This window comes from Diorhabda carinulata, chromosome 9, assembly GCF_026250575.1.
Source record: "Diorhabda carinulata isolate Delta chromosome 9, icDioCari1.1, whole genome shotgun sequence".
NCBI classification, from domain to species: domain Eukaryota; kingdom Metazoa; phylum Arthropoda; class Insecta; order Coleoptera; family Chrysomelidae; genus Diorhabda; species Diorhabda carinulata.
The window spans coordinates 12,763,568-12,788,659 of NC_079468.1; the positions used below are offsets into that span (position 1 = coordinate 12,763,568).

Sequence of the window (25,092 nt, forward strand, 5' to 3'; positions counted from 1 at the left end):
TAATATAAAGAATAATGTTACACTTCGACCTCCAATAGAGTTGTTCTCGTCGTTAGACCAGCTACAGCTCGCACTCCAATTCTAGAGTTCTGGAATGGTTTTACGTCCTCGTTACTACAAGTTTCTGGTAACGGTTTTTGGTGACAAGGCATTCTGTATCTCTGTGATTACGAGTTTCTTCCTCTTAAATCACCATTGACAGTAAGTAACCAATATAAATTGTGTACAGCAAAATAACTTAGTTTATTTTTTGGTAACACAAAATATCCATTAGTGTAGCCCAGTATCTATTTTTGAAGCATCATTTGCCCAATAATAAATTATATTATTGATGTGTCGGAGTCAGAACATCGTTCACCGACTCTATCTACTAAAAGAGAACCTCTCAGTACTTGTCGGGATAATGCAACAGTGTCTTTTGAATGCTTCCAGTTTAATTGAAACAATTCTGATGTCGATATGTTCGTTTACAGACTTTTCCTTTAGTAGTTACAAATCAAGAAGTGTAAGAAGTTCCTCCATCCAGAGTTGGTACACTTGCAGGTTGATGAGGTATTTGTTTTAATTGCTCTACAGAATTGTTGATTTTTGATTGAAAGATTACTGCGGAGATTTCTGTACAAGAGATTAACAATATTATATGTTTGTTTCATGCTGCTCTTTTTAGTCAATAATGCTGGAACATGCTTAGGACTAGTTATAAAGAGACTTGAATTCCTACCAACCAAACCCGCAGACACCTCAAGAACTTACTTACCTAACCAAGATTTTGCAGACAAATCTACCAATGGTACGACCTGATTGAAAATATGCATAGGTATTGTTTGGCTGTAATTTATGTTAGAGGAAAGTTATGTATGTAGTTTAATTTTTAATAAGATATGATACAAGACCTCAAATTCTTTCAAACTGCAAGGATATTGTGCAAAAGGGTACAAAAAGTACACATAAAATGAAAAATATAGATTATGTAATATATAAACACTCAGTAATTTGTTTAAATACAAAATCAAAATTAACAAACTTTCTTAACTTTTGTTGTGCAACAGTATGGTAGATAAAGTCGTAATATAAATATATCCCTAGGGATATAATTATATACTGTCACATAGTAATTTAAAAGCAATTTAATCATATTACTAAGAAAATAAAGATAATACGATCGCAGTATAGCCATATTTTTATATGACTCTGTTTAAATGGTTAAAAATTTACTATCGAAACAATATATTACTAAATCTATATATGAACCTAGATATAGTATATAATAGATGTAGTTCCTGTCCAAAAAGTCGTTAAACTATTTTCTCAAACATTATCTATAGATAAAATCAATTTGAATAGAAACAAGTGCCATTAATATGCCCCGGAAACGTCACAACATCGAGGATTCTGCACTGTACGCTTACAAATATATTATTTTATCAAGTAATATAATTATTTAAGAGTAAAATTGACCGTATTATAATTATGCTCCAAGATAGTAATAATTCGTTTTTCTATAGACATGTTACTGTGTACACCTATATCCCTAGGGATATAACTATATTATGTGACATATATACTTTTGAGAATTGTCTGTTTCCTCTTATAGAATTGAGAATTAATTTTTGATTATCAATTATTGATGTAAGTAGATCAAGTTTTCTTTAAGTATAAGATAATTTTTGTATAAAAATAAATAAATACATAAAATATGCTTAAAACTTTCAAGTAAAATAGATTTTAGCTAAATCGTGTTGATGTTTGATTTTATGATAAAATGTGTTTAAATAATTAAAAAACATTCTGGGTAAAAACAGTTCAATAACTACTAAAATTGTTTAAATGGATTATTTTATTTTTCATAATATTTTCAACAAAAATTCATGATTGCTAATACCAGATGCTTGGGGGAGATCAAAATGAGTGAATATAAAATTTAAATGAATCGGTCATTTCAAAAACCTCTTAAGTCACACTTTTTTCCAAAATGCCTTTTTTACTCAAAATAGTTTCTTAAATGAAAATGCGTATTCTAGGTGAAAACCACGAAGTCAATACATTCCTTCCTGTTTCCATAATACCGTGTGAGAGATGTTCATTGTATAAACAACATTAGTCAGTGACATGGCATGCACTACTAGATGGCAGGAGAGTTTATGACTGAGAAGGACGTTTTTAAATTTGCTTTGTTTTGATTGGTTTAACAATATTTCGTAAACCATCGCCATTAATGTCATATTTGAAGTTCACTTGTCTTTGTGATTTGCTTAATGAAGGGAAGAGTCCTACAGATAACAGAGGTTGTCACCCGAAAGCAAATACAGTGCCTTCTGAAATATACCAAAAAATACACGAACAATTCCTCTGCTTTCCTAGGAAAAAGACACATTATATAGGAGAAGAATATCTCGATGCACGATTGGATGTCAAAAAAATGCATTCAATTTTTAACGAAAAATATGCACATCTCAGTGTAAAATACAAATTTTACTTACAATACTTTAATGAAAACTTTTCCCTAAGATTTGGTCGACCACAAGTCGACAAATGTATAACTTGCGAAGACAAATACATTGATTTGGTTTCGAACCCCAGCTCAACATTTACAGTCATAGAGCTAAAAACTGAAGATGTTTTAGAATTTGAGAAATGGTGGCTAAATTTGTACAAAAAACATGTTTGTCAACTAAATCCTATGGAAAAAATGTCCTAAAGGACCAGATAAAGTCATTCGCAACTTTGACATACATGAGTTTTCAGTATGATTCAGATCGAAAGGAACTATCGTAGCCGAGGAATATATTGATAGATTGATTAAACGTTCATTCTCATTAATAAAAAAAATTATAACTTCGGTTTCACTTCCTTCAACCAAAGCCTATGCTTTGAAAGTGCCCATCAATAAAAAGAAAATATACGATTTAAAACAAGTTCAAGTCAGTATTTCGGGAGAGCATATGCCGTTTTATAACATTTTTAGCTGGCCAACTGCAAATGTTGAAGATAGTCCAGAAGAAAATGATGGAGAATATGACTATGTACCATCAATGCATTAAAACATGACAAATTAATACATGTAAAATGTTAATAAGATTATTTTTAAGTGTAACTCTATTATAAGCATTAAAAAATATGATTACTACGATTGTTTTGGTTACATTATATACCCCTAACCCCGCTAAAACAACATAAATCAATAACTGATTTTTATATTTTTTTCATTATTTCTATCAATAAACTGTGAAGTTTATTCGTTATTTGAATTTTTTACCACTCAAATACTAAATTAAACATAAAAAAGTTCTTGAAAACTCATTTGTTTGTATTTATTTTATTGATTTTTGAAAAATTCTAAATGAGTGACATATGAGGTTTTTGAAATGACCGATTCAGTAACTAAATTCGATAATGTGTATAAATGATTTTTCTTTATTTAAAAAATAAGCAAATTTATAACTGATTTCATTCAAAATGGAATAATAGACAATTTGATATAAAATCAAACATCTTGTTTTACTGTAGAATAAAAGTCATATATCACTATTTTTGGTAACTTTCGTAAAATTTAGAATATTGTAAACATCCTACTGTTAATTTGTATTAATCATTTTTATTCAATATTATAGAGTGATTATTCTAAAATCTAAAGATATTGTTTAATATTTTAACTTACAGGGCGCGGCAGTATACTTGAGAGAAAATTTAGATGAATGAACTATTATTTATTAATATGGACACCTGTCAAAGAAATATTTGTAGGCCATTTGAATACCGGAATATTCTGAGGATACTTTGTATGAAATAGAAATAGGTGAATCGATATAGTATTCTGTATAACAGCTATTAACAAAAATTATAGACAAAAAAATTGAAAAATAAAAAAATTAGAAATTTTTAGAACACCCTGTAATCAGTACTCTATTATAAATTCTTAAAATAAATTGTGCCCACTAAGTTTTTTTTATTAATATTTTTCCTCGTTGATACTTCTTAATCTAGATGATTATTTAGTTACCTAGTATCTTTATTAGTTGCAATAGATTTAGTTTGATCACAAATATCTAAATTTACCTCGTTTCTCTACTAAAATAATTTCAATGAAATCGCTTACATTTTCTAAAGTACAAAATAAATGCAACAGTTAAAAAGTTATTTAGGTTTTTAATATTTGGTTGAATTAATGTATTGTTAAAAATATACTTCTCCAAAAAATTAATGTAGACTAATTTTAAATTTGAATCGCAGTGAATGTGTCTAAATGGCACTATTACGGGAATGGTCCTTGGAACTTATATAACAACAGCAGGTCCTACATAGGAAGAAACAGATTATGACCAAAGGAACAGGAGTGAAATAGAATCACAACACCAATCCAGGCACAGTTCTTAGTTTTTGACACATGCCATACCCTACAAATTCAACAGCATGAGGTACAAGGTTTACCAGTGCCGGAACTTATCGATTTTAGACTTAGAAGAATCTAATTTGAAATCTAGAATTGCTCTCTGGTGTCCTATATCACTATTTGATTAACAAAGAAGAAGGTGACCTTTTGCAGGAAAACAAGAAGTATTTAGTCTGGCTAGGAATGTGTATTATTTACAGATGAGTCCAGATATTGTCTTTACAACATTTTAAAGATCCAATGAACGTAATGCAACTTTCCACATTATTTGAAGAAGGACTAATATCATGATTTGAGGAGATATTTACTGACAACATACACGACCTAATACTGGGGAATTATTACCGCTGACACTTCATTAATAGCATGTAGGCCCTTTTGATTTATATATGGGCGAAAATGCAAGATAATGCCATCCGTTCATATGCTGGACTGGTTTTCAAAAATTATTTGTTAAAATACTTGGAAATCGGCATCCTGTATTCCAGACTTCAATACCACAGAAAACTTATGGAAAGCGCTGAACAAACCCAATTGAATAATCAAGAGTAGGTAATGTTTATTTAAATCTGGGAAAAATTGAATCAAATGGAAATATTTTTTTTAGGTAGGGGTTGAATATACCAGGATGCTATTTATGCCAAAGGTGGATATAATCGTTTTTCAGATTTTTTTTTTCAATTCTAGATGGTTCAATTTATTATGAATTTCGACTTTTTCGTTTGCTCCTTCGAAAATTTTCATTTAAGCCTGTATTTAATCTTTTGGAGGAGTGTGATACCAGAATTATACGAAATTTTACAGTAACTAGGTGTGTCAAATAGTATGAGTTAATATGGTCATTATAAATACATAATGATACAATGAAAAATTTGAAGTAATACAGAGAAAAACTACTATGACGCGCGACATGATGTAGAAGTACACAAATACTTATTTCTGAAACTTACAAGACAATTTAATGATAAAAAAATTAATAGGTTATAATAACTATATTGGTTCTTCAGCTCTTTCTAGCTGGAGTAGCAGAACTGAATTAAAGACTATTGTGAAGTTACTTTTATTAAACACAATTTAATTTTATCTATTGAGTCACCAATATTTGGATATTTTTTAGAGATAGTTGAAATAAGTTAAGCCCAGTTGTGCCCTTACATAAATTTTCCCGATTGTTGGTCAAAATTGGATATTTTTATAACATGATCCCTCGTTTACTGTAATATATCGCAGAATTCCTTAATTATTGTCCATAATGAAATAAAAATCAGTGTTACTATCATAAGTTATTTGAATGAAAAGAATTTAATTTTCTAATCCGCAAATAATCGCTTTCATAACACTAGCGGCAGCGAGAGATGCATAAGGTTGCCATTCCTTTCTCCTAGTCCCATCTTTGTAGTCTGATATTCCTCTGATGACGCAAAAGCTGTCCTTACAATTACCTAGGATAGATTCGATAACGGTATCGAATTCACAATCAAAGGCCAAAGCACCAACTTGGTTTGCGAATTGTTGGCGTAATCTGTCGTCTTTGACTACTTGACGTCCTGAAGCGATGGTGGATAGATGAACACGGGGGCAACCTTCGAGCCTAAAACACCACAACGAAACGCAATTAATGGTATATACTTGTACATATATGTAAGTACTAAATTATGAATGGAACAATGAGACTACTTTTTAGAAAAGCTTGCAAAAATTAGAGATAAAAAGCATCAATACCCGTACCATACATTGAAGAATCCCTAGATACACATTATTAATGTATTTTTATGTTAAGATATTTTGACGCCCAGAATTTTCGCCATCTGTCGCTGATGTGGTGAACATCAACTCTTACAAATGTTTCTAATTCAGTAGTCTTATAGAAGTGAAATTAAAATCAAATTTGGCGGCGTTTCTAATATATTAGACAATATGAATGGCTCTTAACTATGTATTAATAAAAAAAGAGTTTCTACTGTATCTATAGTTTTTGCAGAAGACAGTTATGCGAGGATCAATCAATATTTCATAAATACGCACGAGACTCATACTAAATTAAGAAATGAAAAATAAATATCTAACAAAGCGTCAGTCCACGTGGACTCATTATATCCACTGTTTAAACATAAATAATAAGTTCTTCTTCCTACTCCATTTTAGGCAGATTGCCTGTTGCCTACTCCATTTGATAAATTCAATAAAACATCGAAATTTATAAGAATTGTTCAATATATCCGCGTACATATTCAACATAAAGACACATTCTAGATCTATGAACAATAACTTTTTCCAGTCATCAATTGTACAGTGCATATGTTTAGTCCAAACTTAAGTTTGCGTCTTCCGGTCTTGCAGTTCATTAATTTTGTGAACACTGTGTGAGGAGCTGTTATTTTCGTTTCGGAACCGTACGGGATGATCTTTAGTAAAAACTGGTCTGAAGAAACCGCTGATATGTTCTTTGTACTGTTAAATGATTAACATTTTACTGTATCATATGTACTGGTCCCAATATTTGTTTCCAGACCGGTGTCGGACACCCAATGCTATAATAAAATTAACCAGGAATAAATCGGAGTAAATAAACCACTTGTAGTCTCTGTGTTGTGGTCAATTTGTGAATGCTTTCGTTTTGCTCGGAATCTGCTGAAGTATGATCTGAAGGTATCTCTAACGAACTAATCCTGTTGGGATAACCAGTTGAACATTCTTCCTTGAAGTGGTAATTCATTAACAGAATCTTGTGATGACACTGAGCTGAAGCCACGGTCAATAATTATATTGTGCACACGCATCTTCTTGCCCTGGATAGTTGAAAATTTTCTCTTCCTGTGTTGGAAGAATAGGCATCGTTTGCAAATATTACAAATGGCATATATCTATAACGATTCCTTCAATGGGTGACTGTAGGGAAGAGTTCACAACTAGATAGGATCGGTTAAGCTCGGGACCAATGTAGGTAGTCACGTCGAACGACTTCGGCTTGATAGAGTCGCCAGATATCGGATCGAGAGAAATATGTATACATACTCACTCATTTAACTTGATTGAAAAAAATTGTTTTGGACTGGCACAAAGTGAATAGATAAGAAAATCTGTGGAGTGTAACCAAACTGGAAACCATAGAACAAAAATTTGGATTTCTTTGTTAACTGGATAATGTGTCCCATACCCCAATTAAATCTGTGTATTTAGAAAGTATTCAATATATGCTTAAACGTACTTCTATTTGGTTTGCCTCAAAAAATTGTTTTTCAAATTATTATGGAAAAACGGATTTGTAGATACTTTAATCGTATTTTTCCATATCGTAATATTTGATACGGAAAAGAAAAATCTTTAATAAGGCATTGAAAATGCATCATAACCATGTAAAGGAATACTGTAGTTTCACGGTTCCAATCTTGTCTCGAATATTCGAGAACTTCCCTTTTGACTAATCACCTGAATTGCCAAAGTCATTAGTACATTTGTAATCCAGATATCAACATTATTCAGTTATAGGCCAGGTAAAAGCCGATTTTCCGTGGAATTTTGATAATCAAGGTCGATTTTTTTGAAAATTGGTATGAAGGTAACATTTATAACCTTCAAAATATACCCTGTGCTGAAAGGTGCTTTTGCTTTTGGGGTGGATGTCACTTGGAGATGAAAATTTATTTCATCAAAATAATTTCGTAGGTCGACAGATTGTCTAATTCTTTTATTCTACAAAGTTATTTTTCTAAAGTTAGTACTTTTGAAGTTATTAACGATTGAAAAAACGTGCAGTTTTTCATGAATAACTTAAATAGTTTACATTTTATCAGCAAAATCTCAAAAACAAAAATCTAGCTAATAAAAAAACAAATAGATTGGTTTTCTAATGACCTCTGTAAATTCAATAATTACTGAGTTATTGCTCGTTGAAGAAATGCTATTATTGGGGAGCCCCGAAATTGAAACCCCTTAACCTCAAATAAATTGATGAATTTTTTGGTAAAATATCGAGAGATCTTTTTCAAAGCACATAGAAAAACTTGATGAGCGCTGTCAAAAGTCTTTTGCATAAGAATTATGCTCTCGCCATTACTACCCTAATTGAAATTAATCGCAATTTACTTGCAATTAACTTCATTTATGTATTATTGATATGATCCATGTGATTTTACTGGTTCTGAATGCTTATTTTAGAAAAAATAAATGATTAAATTGAACACTTAAAAAAAAAGAATTTTTCTTAAATAAACCAAAAACTATTCATGTTATGAGAAAATGTTTAAAATTTTAATTGTAGGGTTTTTCTTGCCAAAAATTTTGAGCTTTTTTAAATTTATGTATAATAAAAATTGAAGGAAATACATTAGGTTAAAGTTTGCCTTCGCGTACCAAATATGGCTTATGTAACCCCTTTTCGAAACCATAGGTTGAAAAAAGTTTTAATTGATATTAAGTTGAAATACTTAAAATCTCCTACAAAATGCTTTTTTAAAAAAAATTCCAACCAACTACTTCTTTTTCAATATTGCGGGGCACGAATATTGGAGCATTGGAAAAGAGAAACGTGGAACGTACAATCGAGCAGCAGTTGGCTGATAGTGAAAGTATTATAACGGTATTCTCTAATCTAAAAAGAAGTCGCCGGTCATCTCAAAAGAGTTCAATTTCACAAAGGATTCAAAATTAACTATCAAACAAGAAAATTTTTTTACGAATTACCGAAACAAGAATCGCTTTATATCGGTCCTTATGTAAGATCAAATTGATTGTTGAGACTGGTGTCAATGATCACTCAAAACTTGAAAAAAGTTATTGTAGCAGAGGATAAATATATTCTAATAATTTTGACTGCAAGAGCGAAGGCGGAAGAAAAAATTTATTTCTTAAAACTTGGAAAGCAAAATTCTGCTCCACTAATATATTAAAAATTGAGTAGCTAAATATTACAGATATTATTCTTTACTGGTTGTGACTCTACTCCCGCCTTCTAGAACAAAGTGGAACAAAATTCATTGTCATATTAAAAAAGCGATCCGACGTAGAAAAGAAGGTGAATATTTATTACAATACTAGTGCAACTCTTAAGAATATCATGGAAGCAGGTAGATATTATACCATTGTATTATTCCGAATCAGTAAAGACACAATTGTAAATAAATAGTATAAAAAATTGTCCGAATACGTGGAACAAATCAGGTACCACCCTTGTTAATTTAACTACAAACAAAAAGGCTTTTGAGCTGTCATCACTCGTACCAACAGTTGGAGCTTTAGATGAACATTTCAAGAGAGTGTACCTTCAGACTTAGATGTAGCTTGAGAAAAAAATATCAATCTGGTTGATTGGGGTTCGGTTAAACTAGAGGGCACTTTACTGCCCATAGAAAATCCTAATCAACCCGCACCAGAGGAACTACTGGAGATTATATTTTGCCTTCGCGAAAAAGGGTGCGGATAGAAATGCGGGTGGGACTTTACTGTAATAGTGCTTGCCCTAATTGCTCAGAAGAGTCTTGTCTAAACAGACCGTCTATTTTTGACACTCAAAAAGACGCTGATAGCGACGAGGAAATAGAGCACGTGGACTAACGAGAACAGGAAGAAGATATTAGTTATGATGAAATATAAATATTCAAAATTGTTTTTTATATTATTATATATATAATGAAAACTTTTATTGATTTTAGAAATGTTTTTATTTTTTTGTTATTTCTGTAAAAAAAGAAACACTTCTTAAAAATACTGACAAAATATTCTCAATTCAATAAAAATACACTTTAAAATAATTTTTAATTATAAAAGAATCATTGAGATTATTTTTCAACTTTTTATATGTTTACGGGACGATTTGGAGGGGTTGCATGAATCTGATTGATCATAAACGTGTTTGGTAATATCAACAGATTTACAAATGATACAATTAAACTTCATTTTACCCGAGATTTTAAATTTTTTTGAATTGAATTCTAGTTTTCATGAGAATCGAGATTATAATAAGTGTCTTTAAAAAAGCTTTCAATATTACTACGAATAATTCATTTAAAGTGTATTTTACTCAAATACATGCTATAATCGAAGATTTCTTAATTTTTTACGATACTAAAAATAGAAAGCACCCTTCAGAACAGGGTAGATTTTGAATAAGGGGGTAAGTAGAGCTTGAATCCAAATTTTCATAAAACTCGACGTTGAATCACAAAGTTCCAAATTTAACGTTTTTTACCGCTGGTTCCTGGCCTTTAATTGGTGATACCAATATCATAGTGGTTTGTAGTTTTAGTGTCAAAAAGAAATTCCTCAAAATAGTCTTTACTTTTACCCTTAAAGGTAAAAAAAATTGTTTTGGTCTTTGATTTGTACCATAATGTTGTCATAAAAAACATTATTATGTATAGAAATATACGTGTTTGAAGTGAGAATAAAGCCTTTTTAACACAAGTGATTTGTACAACGTGCTATATTAAAATACACACAAAAATACTACAACAAATTATACGTGAGATTGTTTTAAATACAACAACCATATTATTAAAACCCGTTTTAAAATATTTTTGGGATAGATGTAGTTTTTGTATAGGTACCTTTATTTGTAACAAAGACAAAAATAGATTTAGTCTCTAAAATGGAAAAAATATCTTCGAATCGCACTAGTGCGAAATGCATAACTTTCTGCGCTTAATATAACGTTATACAGGGTGAGCCATTTATTTTGCACTACGTAAGGGTATAAACCGTAAGGGGAGAGGGTACGAGACAGCTCTCGCGCGATTCTTCACTTATTTACACACGATGGATCGCTTCAAAACAATTTTACACAAACACAACATTTTTACGCCATTACGCCATCTATTTCGATCGTAGTACTAATTACACAATATTAATTAGTGGTCAGATGTGGATTTCAAAAAATTGTGGGTTTAAAAGTTCGTAGCAACCCATACGACTATTAATAACAATCAAAACTTTTTTGAAAACACACGTGGCAATTCGTTAACTGTTAATTTTTTCTATCACAGTTACTACTTTTTGAAAATTACAACGAAAGAAAATTGATGCAGCAAGAAGACACCAACGATAGTTTACCAGTGATTAAAGAAATGTTCCTAAGCAAATAAATTCCTTGGCCTCCCTTCAGTCCAGAATTATATTCAGCTGAGATATTTCTATGAAGTTTTTTTAAAATCAAGTCTATGTTAATAAATTGAAAACAATTCTCCATTCGTAAAGAAATGGATAACATACCCGGCACTATGTGTCGAATAGTTTTCGAAAATCAAAGGGCCAAGTCATAGGTATTCCATTCCACGGGCGAGACAACGGCTACTTAGACGATATTATTTTTGAGAATTTTTATGTTTATCTATAACAAATATTTGCCTGAATATAATGTGTTTTCTTTTTCGTAATAATTTCTTAAATACAAAAGTTTATGTCCCTGTATTGAATATAAACTATGTAGTTCGCAGAAAGTTTTTTTGTAACGTTCCAAAAATATCCAAACTGACGAGACGTAGGGAAAGAATCACCATGGAGAATATGAATATTGAATTTTGAAGTTATTGAGCCAATTGTAGCCTCAGAACAATTGACTATTTGCTTATCAATTGAGTAACTGTTATTACTAAATTTCAAGTTTATTAAGTAATTTAGCAATCATAACGTTGAACGTATACCCCTATACAACTTGCCTAATTTGCCTTTGACTGTGAGATGCGTAATAGAAAGGAGACTGCATTATAAGTAGAATAGTATGCACACACTTGAGGATGCTAATATCAAGTCGATTGAATTTCGAAATGATTCCAGAGGTGAATAGTAGAAATCCTGTATTTGAGATATATATATATATATATATATATATATATATATTTAATTTCATATTTCTTAGACCTTTTGATATATTAATGCATCTAAATGTTCTTGAAGAGAACTAAAATCAAGAACATTTAGATATATATATTATATGTAGGTGTCTTTTAGGCCCATAGGATGGAATTGATTTCCTTCCACTCTTTCCTATTTTTTGCATTCGTTTTCCAGTACTAAAATCCTTTCTATCTCTCTCTTAGGTCTTCCTTTTTTCTTATTTCTCTTTGTTTTATGTCCATCATTTTTTTTGTTGCTCAAAAATTTGGCATTCTCTGTATGTAACCCAACCACTCTATTTTTTTGGATCCTTGCTTAGTTTTGCTTCTCCAAACTGATTCCTTATTTGATTATTTGTTCTCCTCAGCCATAAATCTCCCTCCTCTTTACCGCCCAGTATCCTTCCAAGTATTTCTTTCCCATATATCTAGCTTCTCTTCCTTTACTTTGTTAAAAAACCACTTTTCGCCTCCGTAGCTCACTGTTGGTCTTATTATTGTTTTGTATAGATGTAGCTTCACTTTTCTGGAGATTTTTTAGGAATCTTATTACCGTCTTCTTGATTGGCCAATCTGACTAAACATGTTTTCTCTCCTAACTTTAAAGAGCTTTTTATTGCGATCTTTACCTGCAGTTATTTCTCTATGAAGTTTGCCATTCTGATTCTTAGTTCTTCTGAGTGATCTGATTCCATTTCGAATCCTTGGGCGACTACATGGCGTGTTCTAGTTTTCCTAGGTTCTTTGACGGCGATCTTCCAAGTTTTTTGCCTTTTTTGAATATTTCTACTTCCTCTCTGTCGCTTCTCCTCTTTGTATAATTTCCATTACAGCCCATTTTGTTTAGTTTTCTTTCCGTTGAGATTTCCTAGTCCGTCTCTGGTTTTGAATATTTCGTTCACCACTAAAAAGTTCCAGTTGTTCAGGTCTTATCTATGTAGAAACTTGTTATTATCGCTACCACACCGCGCAAAAAGTCGGGTGGATATCCTGTCGGAACTTGAACTTTTGAATTCAATGTATATATAACTCAATAAACTATGATTAATCTTACTTGTTACTTATCAGAAAAGTTTGCACTTTACACTTTCAACAATTAGTAATAACAACTTGGTTGAATTGAATTGCTCGTAATTCTCTGGAAAACGAAGTTACCTTCGGAGCAGCAATCAACACGACTTTTTTCTAAGACAGCAGGACCTTACTGCCTTTTAAAGCATAAACACTACTAAAACGTTCCTTGCCAAAATAATATTATACTAGAAATTTTCTGGAAAACCTTGTTATCGTTAGATGAAAAAGTTGGGGGTAAATCCTTAGCCAACAATTCGATCATAATGAACTACAACGTATTGTGCAAATTCGGTGTCTATTCAGTTCACTGCTTGCATTTGATATAATGTTACATGTAATCTTTTTTAATTTAAGAAAATTTTTTTCACATTTTAGAGCATATTGACAACGCCCTTTTTCGTATTTTGTAGTTGATAAAATCACTCGACTGGCTTTTAGAATTTGGCGATTAATTTGGTATAAATCCACGACACTAATTTTTACAGCCCTTCATTATTTTTATCGGACAGAAGAATTGATGCACGTTTAGACCATGTAGACAATGGTATTGTTTTATTCCTCTTAGACATTGTACTCGATTCTCTGATTAGAATGGGTGATTCTAAATTCATGCGACAAAATTCAGGAGGTGATTGCTCGTATGAAATTAACATGAGTCTTTAACCACTTCTATTATGTTTTTAATTACAAAGTTTTAAAATAGTAGGCAGTTGTCACTTCTACAATTCATTTGCCCTTTACCATGTTTACTTAATGTTTATTCAAATTGTAGTAGGCTGATATCAAACAATGTTGATACGTAGTGTTTTGTATTATAGTTATTATTAACACGTTCACATTAACATTTATTTGTAAGAAAATTTTTTACATAGCTTTAACAACAGAACTTATTATATATCTCATTTCTTCCATTCGCTCAGTAGTCGGTTGGTCGGACAGCGTTGCCAGTTTTCATGAGTTTTGAATTAATTCTGGCGTGAACATACTCCCCGCGTTGAAAGCATAAGGATGGCTTTCAAAGGTCAACTGGAAGGGGGCAGATTTTTTGAAAGCTTCTTTTGATGATTTCTCCAGAGGGAGTTCTTATAGAAGCGACCCTAGCGATACCGTCAGGGCCTCTATGGAGCTTGCTGATTCTACCTAATAACCACTGAGTGTGCATAGTGTTCTCGCCTTTCACTAAAACGAGAGAATCTTCTACTAGATGGCCTTGGTTGGACTTCCATTTGGTGCGTCTTTGGAGCTCCGCAATGTACTCAGATTTCCATCTGTTCCAGAAGTGCTGTGCTAATTGTTGTACGAGCTGAAATCTGGAAAGTCGATTCATTTTTATGTCGGTGACATCTTGATCAGGTGCTGCAATTATTGGTCTTCCAATCAAGAAGTGAGCTGGGGTAAGAGGTCCAAAATCGTTGGGATCAGAGCTCAGTGGGCATAAAGGACGCGAATTCAAAATCGCCTCGATCTGTGCGAGAACTGTGGCAAATTCTTCAAATGATAAATGAACTTGGGTTAAAACGCGCCTTAAATGATGCTTTACGCTTTTGACAGCTGCTTCCCACAAACCTCCGAAATGAGGAGAGTAGGGTGGTATAAACCTCCACTCTATATTCTGAGAGCTACATTTCTCGATTATAGTGTTGCTGCCATGTTTTAGAAAATCCTTTAGCTCTCGCTGTGCCCCGACGAAGCTTGTTCCATTGTCGGACAATATTTTTGATGGTTTGCCTCGTCTAGAGACAAAACGATATAGCGCTTGAATAAATGATTCTGAAGAAAGGCTAGAAATCAATTCCAAATGGACTGCTTTAGTTGATAAACAAATAAATACGCCAATATAACATTTACTTAAACGACAACCTCTACCTTTCTTATCGTTAATCATAAATGGCCCCGCGTAATCAACTCCCACTATTGAAAATGCACTAGAAGGATTAGTTCTATCGCGCGGTAAGTTGGCCATAATTGGCTGTATGGTTTTAGCATTGAATTTGAAGCATTTCACACAATTCTTAACAGTCTTTCGTGCAAGATTTCTACCGGATATAACCCAGTAATTTTCTCTTATAGTGCTTAAGAGCAGCTGAGGGCCGCCATGCAATAGGCGTTCATGTTCTTGTAAAAATAGTAGCTTTGAAAAATGATGCTTTGAATTGATCAAAATTGGATGCCTTTTGTCAAAGGAGTAATTTGAATGTTTTAGTCGCCCTCCTACGCGTAGCAAACCATCGGGTTCTAGAAAGGGACTAAGACTTAATAGATTACTATGGGAGCTCAAAGGCTTGTTATTTTTCAATGTTTCAATTTCGGTAGAATACGATTGAGATTGACAAATTCGAATGAGACATTTTAGAGAATCACTTAACTCCTGTACTGTAAGAGAACCGCCTCTTCTGCGATTTCTCTGAAGACAATTATCCTTAAATCGTAAAATGTATGCCATTGTTCGTTGCATTCTTGAGAAATTTGAGAAACGTTCAAAGGGAAAACTCAGAGTAGGGGGCGCAACATTGGTCAGAAGACTGGATTTAAGTTCAGGTAAATCATGAACCACCTCCAGCTTGTCATTGGGCCAAAAACGTGGGTCCTTAGCTAGCCAAGTAGGGCCGCGCCACCACAAATCAGAGTTTAAAATTTGACTAGGATATATTCCCCTTGAAGCAATATCTGCTGGATTATCGTGGGTGGGGATGTGCCTCCAATCGGCGTGTTTAGTGAGAGACTGAATTTCTGCCACTCTATGGGCCGTGAATGTTTTTAGCAGATTCGGGCTTGTGCGTACCCAAGCTAGAGTTATAGTTGAGTCCGACCAAAGTGTGAAAGATTTGAATTGAATTTTCAAAGCAGTTTTAGCTTTATCTGTTAGGCGGGCTAGAAGCAATGCTGCGCATAATTCCAACCGCGGGATTGGTATTGTTTTTATAGGTGCCACCTTTGCTTTGGCGCATAACAGGGATACATGAACCTTTTGATCGGAATCAATACTTCTCAAATAAACACAGGCTCCGTAAGCCTTTTCCGAAGCGTCAGCGAAACCATGCAGTTGTAATTCAACAGCATTCTTGCAAATAGCTTGTCTGTTTAACTCAAGATCGTTCAAAATAAGAAGCTCCTTCTCCAACCTTACCCAATTTTCAGATATAGCTTTTGGAATAGCGTCATCCCAAGCTAATTTATTTTCCCATAATTTTTGCATTATCATTTTTGCGATAATAGTACATGGGCTTAGTAAACCAAGGATGTCGAATATTTTTGATATAGTAGATAAAATTGTGCGTTTTGTGACCTTTGTACCTATAGGATTGGTATGAATTTTATATTGAAGCTTATCGTTATTGCAAACCCATATCAAGCCTAATGTTTTTGTTTTGCCATCATGCGCAAATTCTAGTATATCGGATTTTAAATCATTTGAACTTATATTTTTGAGCGCGTTGGTGTCGTTAGAGCACCATTTTCGGAGTGCGAAACATCCCGATTTAAGAGTGTCACTTATCGCTTTACATATGTATTGCGCATGCTCAAGTGTAGGTGCACCTGTTAACAGGTCATCTACATAAAAGTCGTGCTTAATGATTTCGGCTATTTCCGGGTTCATTTCTTGAATATCCTCAGCGAGTTTAGCTAAACAGCGTATTGCAAGATAACTGGCAGAGGCTTGCCCGTATGTAACGGTATTTAGCTGGTAGACTTCCAGGTTATCACTCGGATTTTCGCGCCATACAATTTTTTGCAAATGCCTTTGCTCGGGCGTTATTGAAATTTGCCGGTACATTTTAACTATGTCTGCCGAAACTACATAGTTATATTTCCTAAACCTTAAGACTATTGATAGTAAATCGTCTTGTAAAACGGGTCCAATGACTTGAATATTGTTGAAGGATAGACCGTTGCTAGAGGGCGCTGATGCATCGAAAACTACCCGTAGTTTTGTGGTCAAACTCTCTTCTCTCAAAACTCCGTGATGCGGCATGAAATATTCGAAGCTTGAATCATTGCCGTTACAAATTGTCATATGGCCTAGCTCTTTATACTCGTTCATAAATTGTATATATCTGCTGTGCAGCATTGGATCTCTCCTGAATTTTCGTTCTAATGCATAGAAACGTTTTTCGGCTTGAGCTTTCGACTCACCTAAACTAGAAGGTTGTTGCTTCAAAGGTATAGTGACTGTAAAACGTCCGTTCGCGTCTCTGGTAGTAGTTTTGATGAAATTGTCCTCGCAAAATTGTTCATCTGGAGAAAGTTGTCGCGTGCTAGATATTTCCTCGATTTCCCAAAATTTGGCTATTGAATTTAATAATTCCTGGTTTATACTTAAATTACAAGAAGCCTTTTCAACGTTGTTAGTACTTATTTGCCCAGATACAACCCAACCTAGCACTGTATCAATTAATAGCGGCATATTTTTTCCTAACGAAATTTTGTTATTGCTTAAAATTGTCCAAAATAGGTCCGCGCCAATGAGCATGTCTACTGGTCCGGGAATATTGAATTGTGGATCAGCTAGCTTTAGATCACCTGGAATCGCCCAAGATTGCGTGTTGATTCGACAACACGGCATCACACTTGTAATCTCTTTTAGAATATAACAATTGCCATGCGCTTTAAAATTGGTATGTATAGATTTAAATGAAACCTTACACCTTTTACTGACCTTTGAAATATTGTTTGAAATTCCGAAAATTGAAAGATCTGTTTTATGTGTCGCAATATTCAAACGCTTTTGCAAATCCTCCGTTATAAAGGAAGTTTGAGAACCACAATCTAATAACGCTCTTGCTTTGTGAAAATTATTGAAATTGTCTGAAATGAGTAAACAGGCGGTAGATAATAGCACCTGCCCCGCCGCTGGTACCACTACGCCACTGCTTAGTGCTGCGGAACTTGAGCTCGCGTTGTCCGCTATCTCGAGTTTTTCATGCAAAATTGTATTGTGCCAAGCTTTACACACTTTGCAAGGCCCTAATTTACACTGTTTGACAGAGTGACCCGAACGCAAACAGTTATGGCAAAGATTTGATTTTTTGACAAAATCTTTTTTTTGTGTTATTGTTAATCCGAGAAACTCTGCACAACGATATATTGAATGCTCTTTCTTGCAATAGGAGCATGTATATGTACTTGAGGTCAATGACCTTACTCTACTTTGTTTATTGAATTTATTTTCCTCATTACTAAATTTTGAATCTGATTTATTTAAACTGAGACTGTTCTTTGATTCTAACATATTAAGAAAATTGGAACGTTTTTGTAAAAATTGTAGGAATTTATCTAACTTTGGCAATTCTTCCTGATCTCTATTTTCCCTTTCCCATTCAAGGTTTGAGCTAGTATCTAATTTATTAGTAATCCAAAAAATTAGTAGAGGATCCCAATTAGTTATATTTTGCCCCAATTGTTCAATAGATCCCAAATGTTTGTGAATATCGTCAGCTAAATTTTGTAGTTTTTCAGCTGTCGGTTTTTGTATATTTTCTAATGAAAAAATAGCTCTAATATGTTCATATATTAATTTTTTAGTATTGTCAAATCTTTTTGAAATTGTGGCCCATGCCACTTCATAATTGTCGGCCGTATATTTGATTTTGGAAATGGACGCCGCTGCTGTTCCTCCTAGTGCACTTCGCAAGTAATAAAATTTTTGAATATTATCTAATTTTTTACTATCATGAATAAGGCATTTATATGTGTCCCTGAATTCTAACCAATCTTCAAAGTTTCCACTGAATTTAGGAAGTGATATATCCGGAAGCTTTATACCCTCGTTTTTACAACAAGCTTTGTCTGAAATCACGCTAAGATTTGTATCATTATCGTGATTATTGTAGCTTTGTAAAATGTTTTTAGCAACAGCGATTGCATCATAATATGAATTTTCAAATCTCTCTCGTTCGATTAATTGCTCATCTAAATTTATATCATCCTGTAACTCTATTTCTAATTGATATGATTTGAATTCGTCAAGATAATTTTCGGCATCACGTAACCTATCTTTTAATTTTGTAACTTCTGTTTGGCTTAAATTAGATATAGTTGCAAATTCATTTACCGCTTTTGTGAAAATAGTTAACTGAGCTTTAATTACACCTCTTTTCTTTATTAGTTTGCCAAGTTCTGCCATTTTATATTGTCAAATTGTTCAAGCACAAACAGAGAAGCTTTGAAATCGCAAATGGAAAGAAAAATTCGGAAATAAATAATTTGGAACAAACTCACTCTGATTTCGGTCGAACTGCCTGATTCTTGCAATTGAACTAGTCGGCCAGTTGAGTTGATGTCTGGTCGCCGTGATATTGTATCGACTACTTGTTTGGTCGATCACTTTGCACTCGTTGATAGTTGCTTGCAGCACGTGGTAAATTGTTTTTGGGTTATAGTTGTTAATAATATATTGTTTATTGCGAATTTTCACTGGTTTTGTTTATAATCCGCTCGTAAGGACCATTTTTTGTATTATAGTTATTATTAACACGTTCACATTAACATTTATTTGTAAGAAAATTTTTTACATAGCTTTAACAACAGAACTTATTATATATCTCATTTCTTCCATTCGCTCAGTAGTCGGTTGGTCGGACAGCGTTGCCAGTTTTCATGAGTTTTGAATTAATTCTGGCGTGAACACGTAGTTACCCATCAAAGTTTACTTGTATGTGTCTTAATGCTGAAAAATATCCGCAACGAATGACGCCTCATCTTCTGTATTTGCACGTATTTACAGTTGCTCATCCGAAAATGGAAAGTTGAAATTTAGCCAACACTGGTTTCCAGATAGTTAGAAATGTACTCGTAATGGTAGAACATGCAATTTTAGATGAAATTGATGTTCACCGGAAAAAAGCAGTAGAAAAATTGGCAACACCCTAAATATCAGCCATTCAGCTGTGTGGCGGGCAGCAGTTATATCCTTATCATATCCAACGGGTTCAAGTTCTTCTACCTAGAGATTTTCCTCAACGAGTTAGACTTTACGAATGATTCACTCGAAATGCAACAAAATCCTCAGTTTTCAAATAATATATTCTATCTATCATAAATTTTCACAATAATCACGTATGAGCAGACGTGAATCCTCATGAGATTATAGAGTACCATTTTCAAAATGTTTTCTCAGTGAAAGTGTATTGATATTGTAGGGGATCTTAATTGGGCCACATTTCCCGCCTCAGCCATTAAATGGAACTTCTTGCTCCAGTTTTCTCGACAAAGATCTTCCTGAACTACTTGAAGACATCGCACTCATTACCAGATAAAACACTTTAGCAAAAACTGCTAAGCGACATTTTGATACAACCAATATATCCTAACAGTTGGATTGGTCGAGGAAGGCCTAGATCTCCAGAGTTAAATTCTTGTAATTTAGGTTTACACGACACCCATAGTTGATATTATCGATTAGAAGAATCGTATTCAAATAGTATGTGAGATGACACGTAGGCTACGTTAATATATTTTGACTAAAAGTGGTTTTTTCCAGAATTTATTATGAGTCGTATTACATTTTACATCTTTACTGTTTTTCACAAAATTATTGAAAAAAATATGAATTATGGTGTTTATTTTTTTCTCTGCAGCTATTGGTTTTGGGAAAAAAATTAAGAACAAAAGATTATTTTAAATAAAACAACGATTTCAAATTATAATTTAATTTTATCAAACTTCATCTTGAAAAAAGTTTTGATATGAAATAAAGTGAGGGCTGCTAGTTTCACTCCCGTATAATGTAATAGGAATATTGAAAAAATACCGATAGTAAGTTATTTGCTAGAGCACGAGCATTACAGAATTTCCAAGTTTTCAGCTGTACTGGTGAGGTGAGGAAATTTTGTTTTAAGACCCATTTTAATTTCACACGAGTAGTCATCTCCTGAATTTTTTCGCACGAATTTAGAACCACCTCGTACGTATCTTCATTAGTAGCTTGCATTTAGTATTCATTTTGTGCCATCAAAAATGATGTTAGGCAAACTGTCATTATCAGCTGCAATCTTAGCATTCCTTAACCTTTTGGTGGAAGCATTTAAAAGCTGTTTTTTCTTGGGTATACCAATTTTGAACAATTCTTTGCTGAACGCTATCATCAAGTTATTGCTTTGACTTTCTACATTTATTATGTGTGCATGCAACTTCAACATTTTTCTACTTGTGATATCCTTTCCTGCATTGAATCAATGTTTCACGACGTCGCATCTCCAACGCCATAAAATTAAATGCATTATTTTACAACTTTGTACAGTTAAAATCTTATGCTTAATAACAAATTTAAATTCCATATCACAAATTATTTCACAGAATGTACCATTGTTTTGATGAACGTTTACTCTGCGACGTTTACGAATGATAACTGATACAATTATCGCCACGGAGCATCACTAACGCACCATCAAAGCAAAGAGACAAAATAAAATTAGGCAAGGTATATGGAAAATTCTTATAATATAGTAAGAATAAGAATAACAACCTAAAGAGAAAGACTGTTCCTTCATTTATGATTGGATATTTGGCGCAGAATTTATTTTTGAATACAGGAAGAAGACTTTAGGATAACGAAGCTGGCAAACAGTATCATGAGAATATTTCTGTAATTTGAGAGAAGAGATTCAATTCCATAGATGTCTAGTAATATGTGTTTGCCCGCCGGTATTAAATAAAACAAGAGTCTATTAAAAAAATTTCTTCATCTTGTTGGATATTTCTGGATACATTTACATTTACAACAGTGCAAATAATTCAATCTTTGAATTGAAATTGACAATCATTGTAAAATGTTTTATCGGTACCATTGGAGGAAAAGTTGAAAATTTCATTTTGAACTAAATCTTTTATTGTTGAAGCAATAATGATAAACTTTTGATAACAATTAAAAATTACCTAAATTTATAGAATTCACATAGACAAGATTTATTATAATAAAAATATTGCGTAACGGGTTTTAATAACAGTAAGTTCTTCTATATTACTCGCACACCTTCGAAATGTTTTTCTTCTCAATATTGTTCTAGGCGTGGTGAAAGTTACGTTTTTTAGTGGTTTTCTAAAACTATTTACAACTGGTCTTACAGTATGATATCTTCTGATTTCCACTTTTTTAGCCAATCTTTCATAAGAGAGCAATAAGGAATAAAAAAGCAAACATAATTTAAAGTTAAACATATGCACTAATAAATATCATGTACTTTAATAATCAAAGGGCAATTGTGAAAGTTTAAGTATAGTAACCGTCATGATATAAGACTTGTCCTCTGTGATAAATATTATACCTACGAAATAACCAAAAAAACCGAAGTTGTGGATCATTTGATAATAGCCGGGTAGTCTCAACGACCAGACGTTTCAGTGAGGCAGTTCTTGGATTTCAATGGCACATAAAATTTAAAATATTCTCTGTTATATTTATTAATAAAATGCAGAGCTACCAAGTATTTCGGACTGTATCACTTAAACACCCTTTTGGAAAACCATTAAACATATTAGCCACTTTAATGATGAATGTTTTTAATTTAGAAATTTATCCCTTTTACTTTGAAACAATATAAACCGTGGTGAATGAGCATGTGCTCAAAAATAATACATGATAGTTGTCCGGTCACTAGGGCAACAAAGACGAGGCGGACTCACTCGCGAGACTGGTATCGGCAAACTCGGCTCAGAACCCATTCTTGGTGTAGCTCAAAGTGTTGCAAAGCTATCGCGTCTCTCAATGGTCTGCTTGCAAGGCGGGCTCGGCAGAGATAGATAGAGATACCTGGCATGAGACATTGCCGGAGAAGGACCTTTTAAGTAGATTAAAGTATTAAAAATTCGAAATACATATATCGCAAGAAACAAGGACACATAGTGGTGAGGTTGGCACCTTATTACACGTACTTAATCTTATCGAAATGATGTGGATAGTACTTAACATGAAAGTGTGAAAAAGCAATGCAAAGCCAAGTATAAGCCGATGTTTTTAATAAAGACGTAAAGTATATTTCTGTTCATATTTTTATGTAAACAGACTACAGGGTATGTCCGGAAAATAATGCTTTACATTAGCGACTATACGTCTCAGGGCGTAGAGCTAGGAGGGTCTTCACAAGCGCACTTCGCACGGGGCAGTAAAAGCTTAGAGCTTTTGGAGCGACAGGAGGCTCGGATAAGTGTATATCATGATCGAGCATCGATATAGGATCAAACTTTGCGTGAAACTCAAGAAAATACGAGCGGAGACTTTCGCAATGCTTCAGAAGATTTTTTAGGATGATTGTCTTTCGAAATACCAGTAGGACAGGTGGCCAAGATGTTCCAGGTTGACCGGGAAAATATTGAAGACTGCTCAGAATGCTGATATCTGTCCGCAGAATGAGAGTTTGATACATCACCAGCTATCCTGATATCCTGATAAAACTATCAGGGAAATTTTTTTAAATGCGGAAAGTGTGTGCAACCACGTAAATACTTGTAGAAAACTTTTGCAATGTTGCTGTGACGAAGATCCAAACTTCTTGAATAATATCGGTGATTACGACCCTGAAACGAAAAGTCAGAGCGTTGATTGGCGTACTGACAATTCTTCAAAGCACAAATAGGCAAGAATGAGTAAGTACAGAATAAAATTCATGTCTTGTCTTGTCTTGTTTTACTTTAGAGGAATTTTCCATGTCGAATTTCTACCACCTGGACATACCGTTACAGTTAAAGTTTACGTCGGAGTGCTATGAAGATTAAAACAAAGGGTCAACCGCAACAGGCTGGATATCAATCTCGGAAGCTCCAATATGACAATACGACAACTCATTCGGCCTTCCTCACGGAACAAAAATCGGGATAAACGTTATACCTACAGCCCCGACCTCACCCCGCCAGACTTCTTTTTGTTTCATCGGCTCAAGACATCGCTGAAAGCACACCATTTGGAGACTCTGTACAACATTAGAGACATTCCGACGAAGTTGTTGAAATCACAATTTTTTGTGTAAGTTTAAATTAAGTGAGTATCATACGCGCCGGAATTCATTAACGAATCGTGGGAGTCGTGGTCTAGGCGTCAGGCGAGTGAGATTACAGCATCCATCGTCTCGATTCAAATAACCAAGTAAAGTAGTAGTATTTTCATATTTACCGGTCATGTCTCGAGATACGCAGCGTTGCTAAACGGTTATACATTATTTATTGCCATCTAAATCTTTTATTCTTTTGTTTCGAAGCGATCTGGTGGTTCTTCGATTCGTTACTATAGTTAAACATGGCAATAAAAAAGGTTGTACATTCCCATCAATAAATTTTTAAATCTAGGCTCTGAGGCATTACTTTTTAGACAAACCTTGTGTAGTTTTATACATTTTTGGTAGATACATATGATTTCTTCTTACAATTGTGTGTGTACTCATATAGCCATACTTAGAAGTGGTCGGTCTCAGAGGTGTATATCTACTATCTGTGTATTAGTTTATCAATGAGTTTAGTGTTTGCTTCTTCTACTTAAAATGAGCTTCAGAGAGTTCTGCATTCTTGAAATGTCCGGAATTTTTGGGATTGACCAAAATTTGGCATCTAGTAAAAAAACTACAAAGTAAATGATCACTATTTTCGGTAAGCAGTTTCACAAGGACCATATAGTCTTATAAGATGACAATTATTACTTTATAATAGTATTGACATTGTTAGAAAGCATATATTGACATATATACTAAGCTGGGAGTCAGCTTGTTACAGTTATAAATACTCTCATTTGATTTACTAATTAATTACCTTTAAAACAATCAATAGCAGACCTGGTTCGAAGCCTTCAAAAATGGTAAAAAGTGAAAAAAAAAT

The 25,092-nt window shown here is 33.4% G+C and overlaps 1 protein-coding gene across 2 annotated transcripts in view; it reads right to left on the minus strand.

Annotated features, from left to right (window-relative positions):
• Positions 1-636: 636 nt before the first annotated feature.
• The window catches only part of LOC130898271 (uncharacterized), a 92,228-nt gene continuing 67,772 nt past the window's right edge, over positions 637-25,092 (minus strand). For both annotated transcript variants that reach the window (XM_057807441.1, XM_057807440.1), the window contains one exon: positions 637-5,981. In XM_057807441.1, coding sequence (XP_057663424.1) covers positions 5,693-5,981 — 289 coding nt within the window. In that variant the 3' untranslated portion in view covers positions 637-5,692. The remainder of the gene's footprint in view (positions 5,982-25,092) is intronic.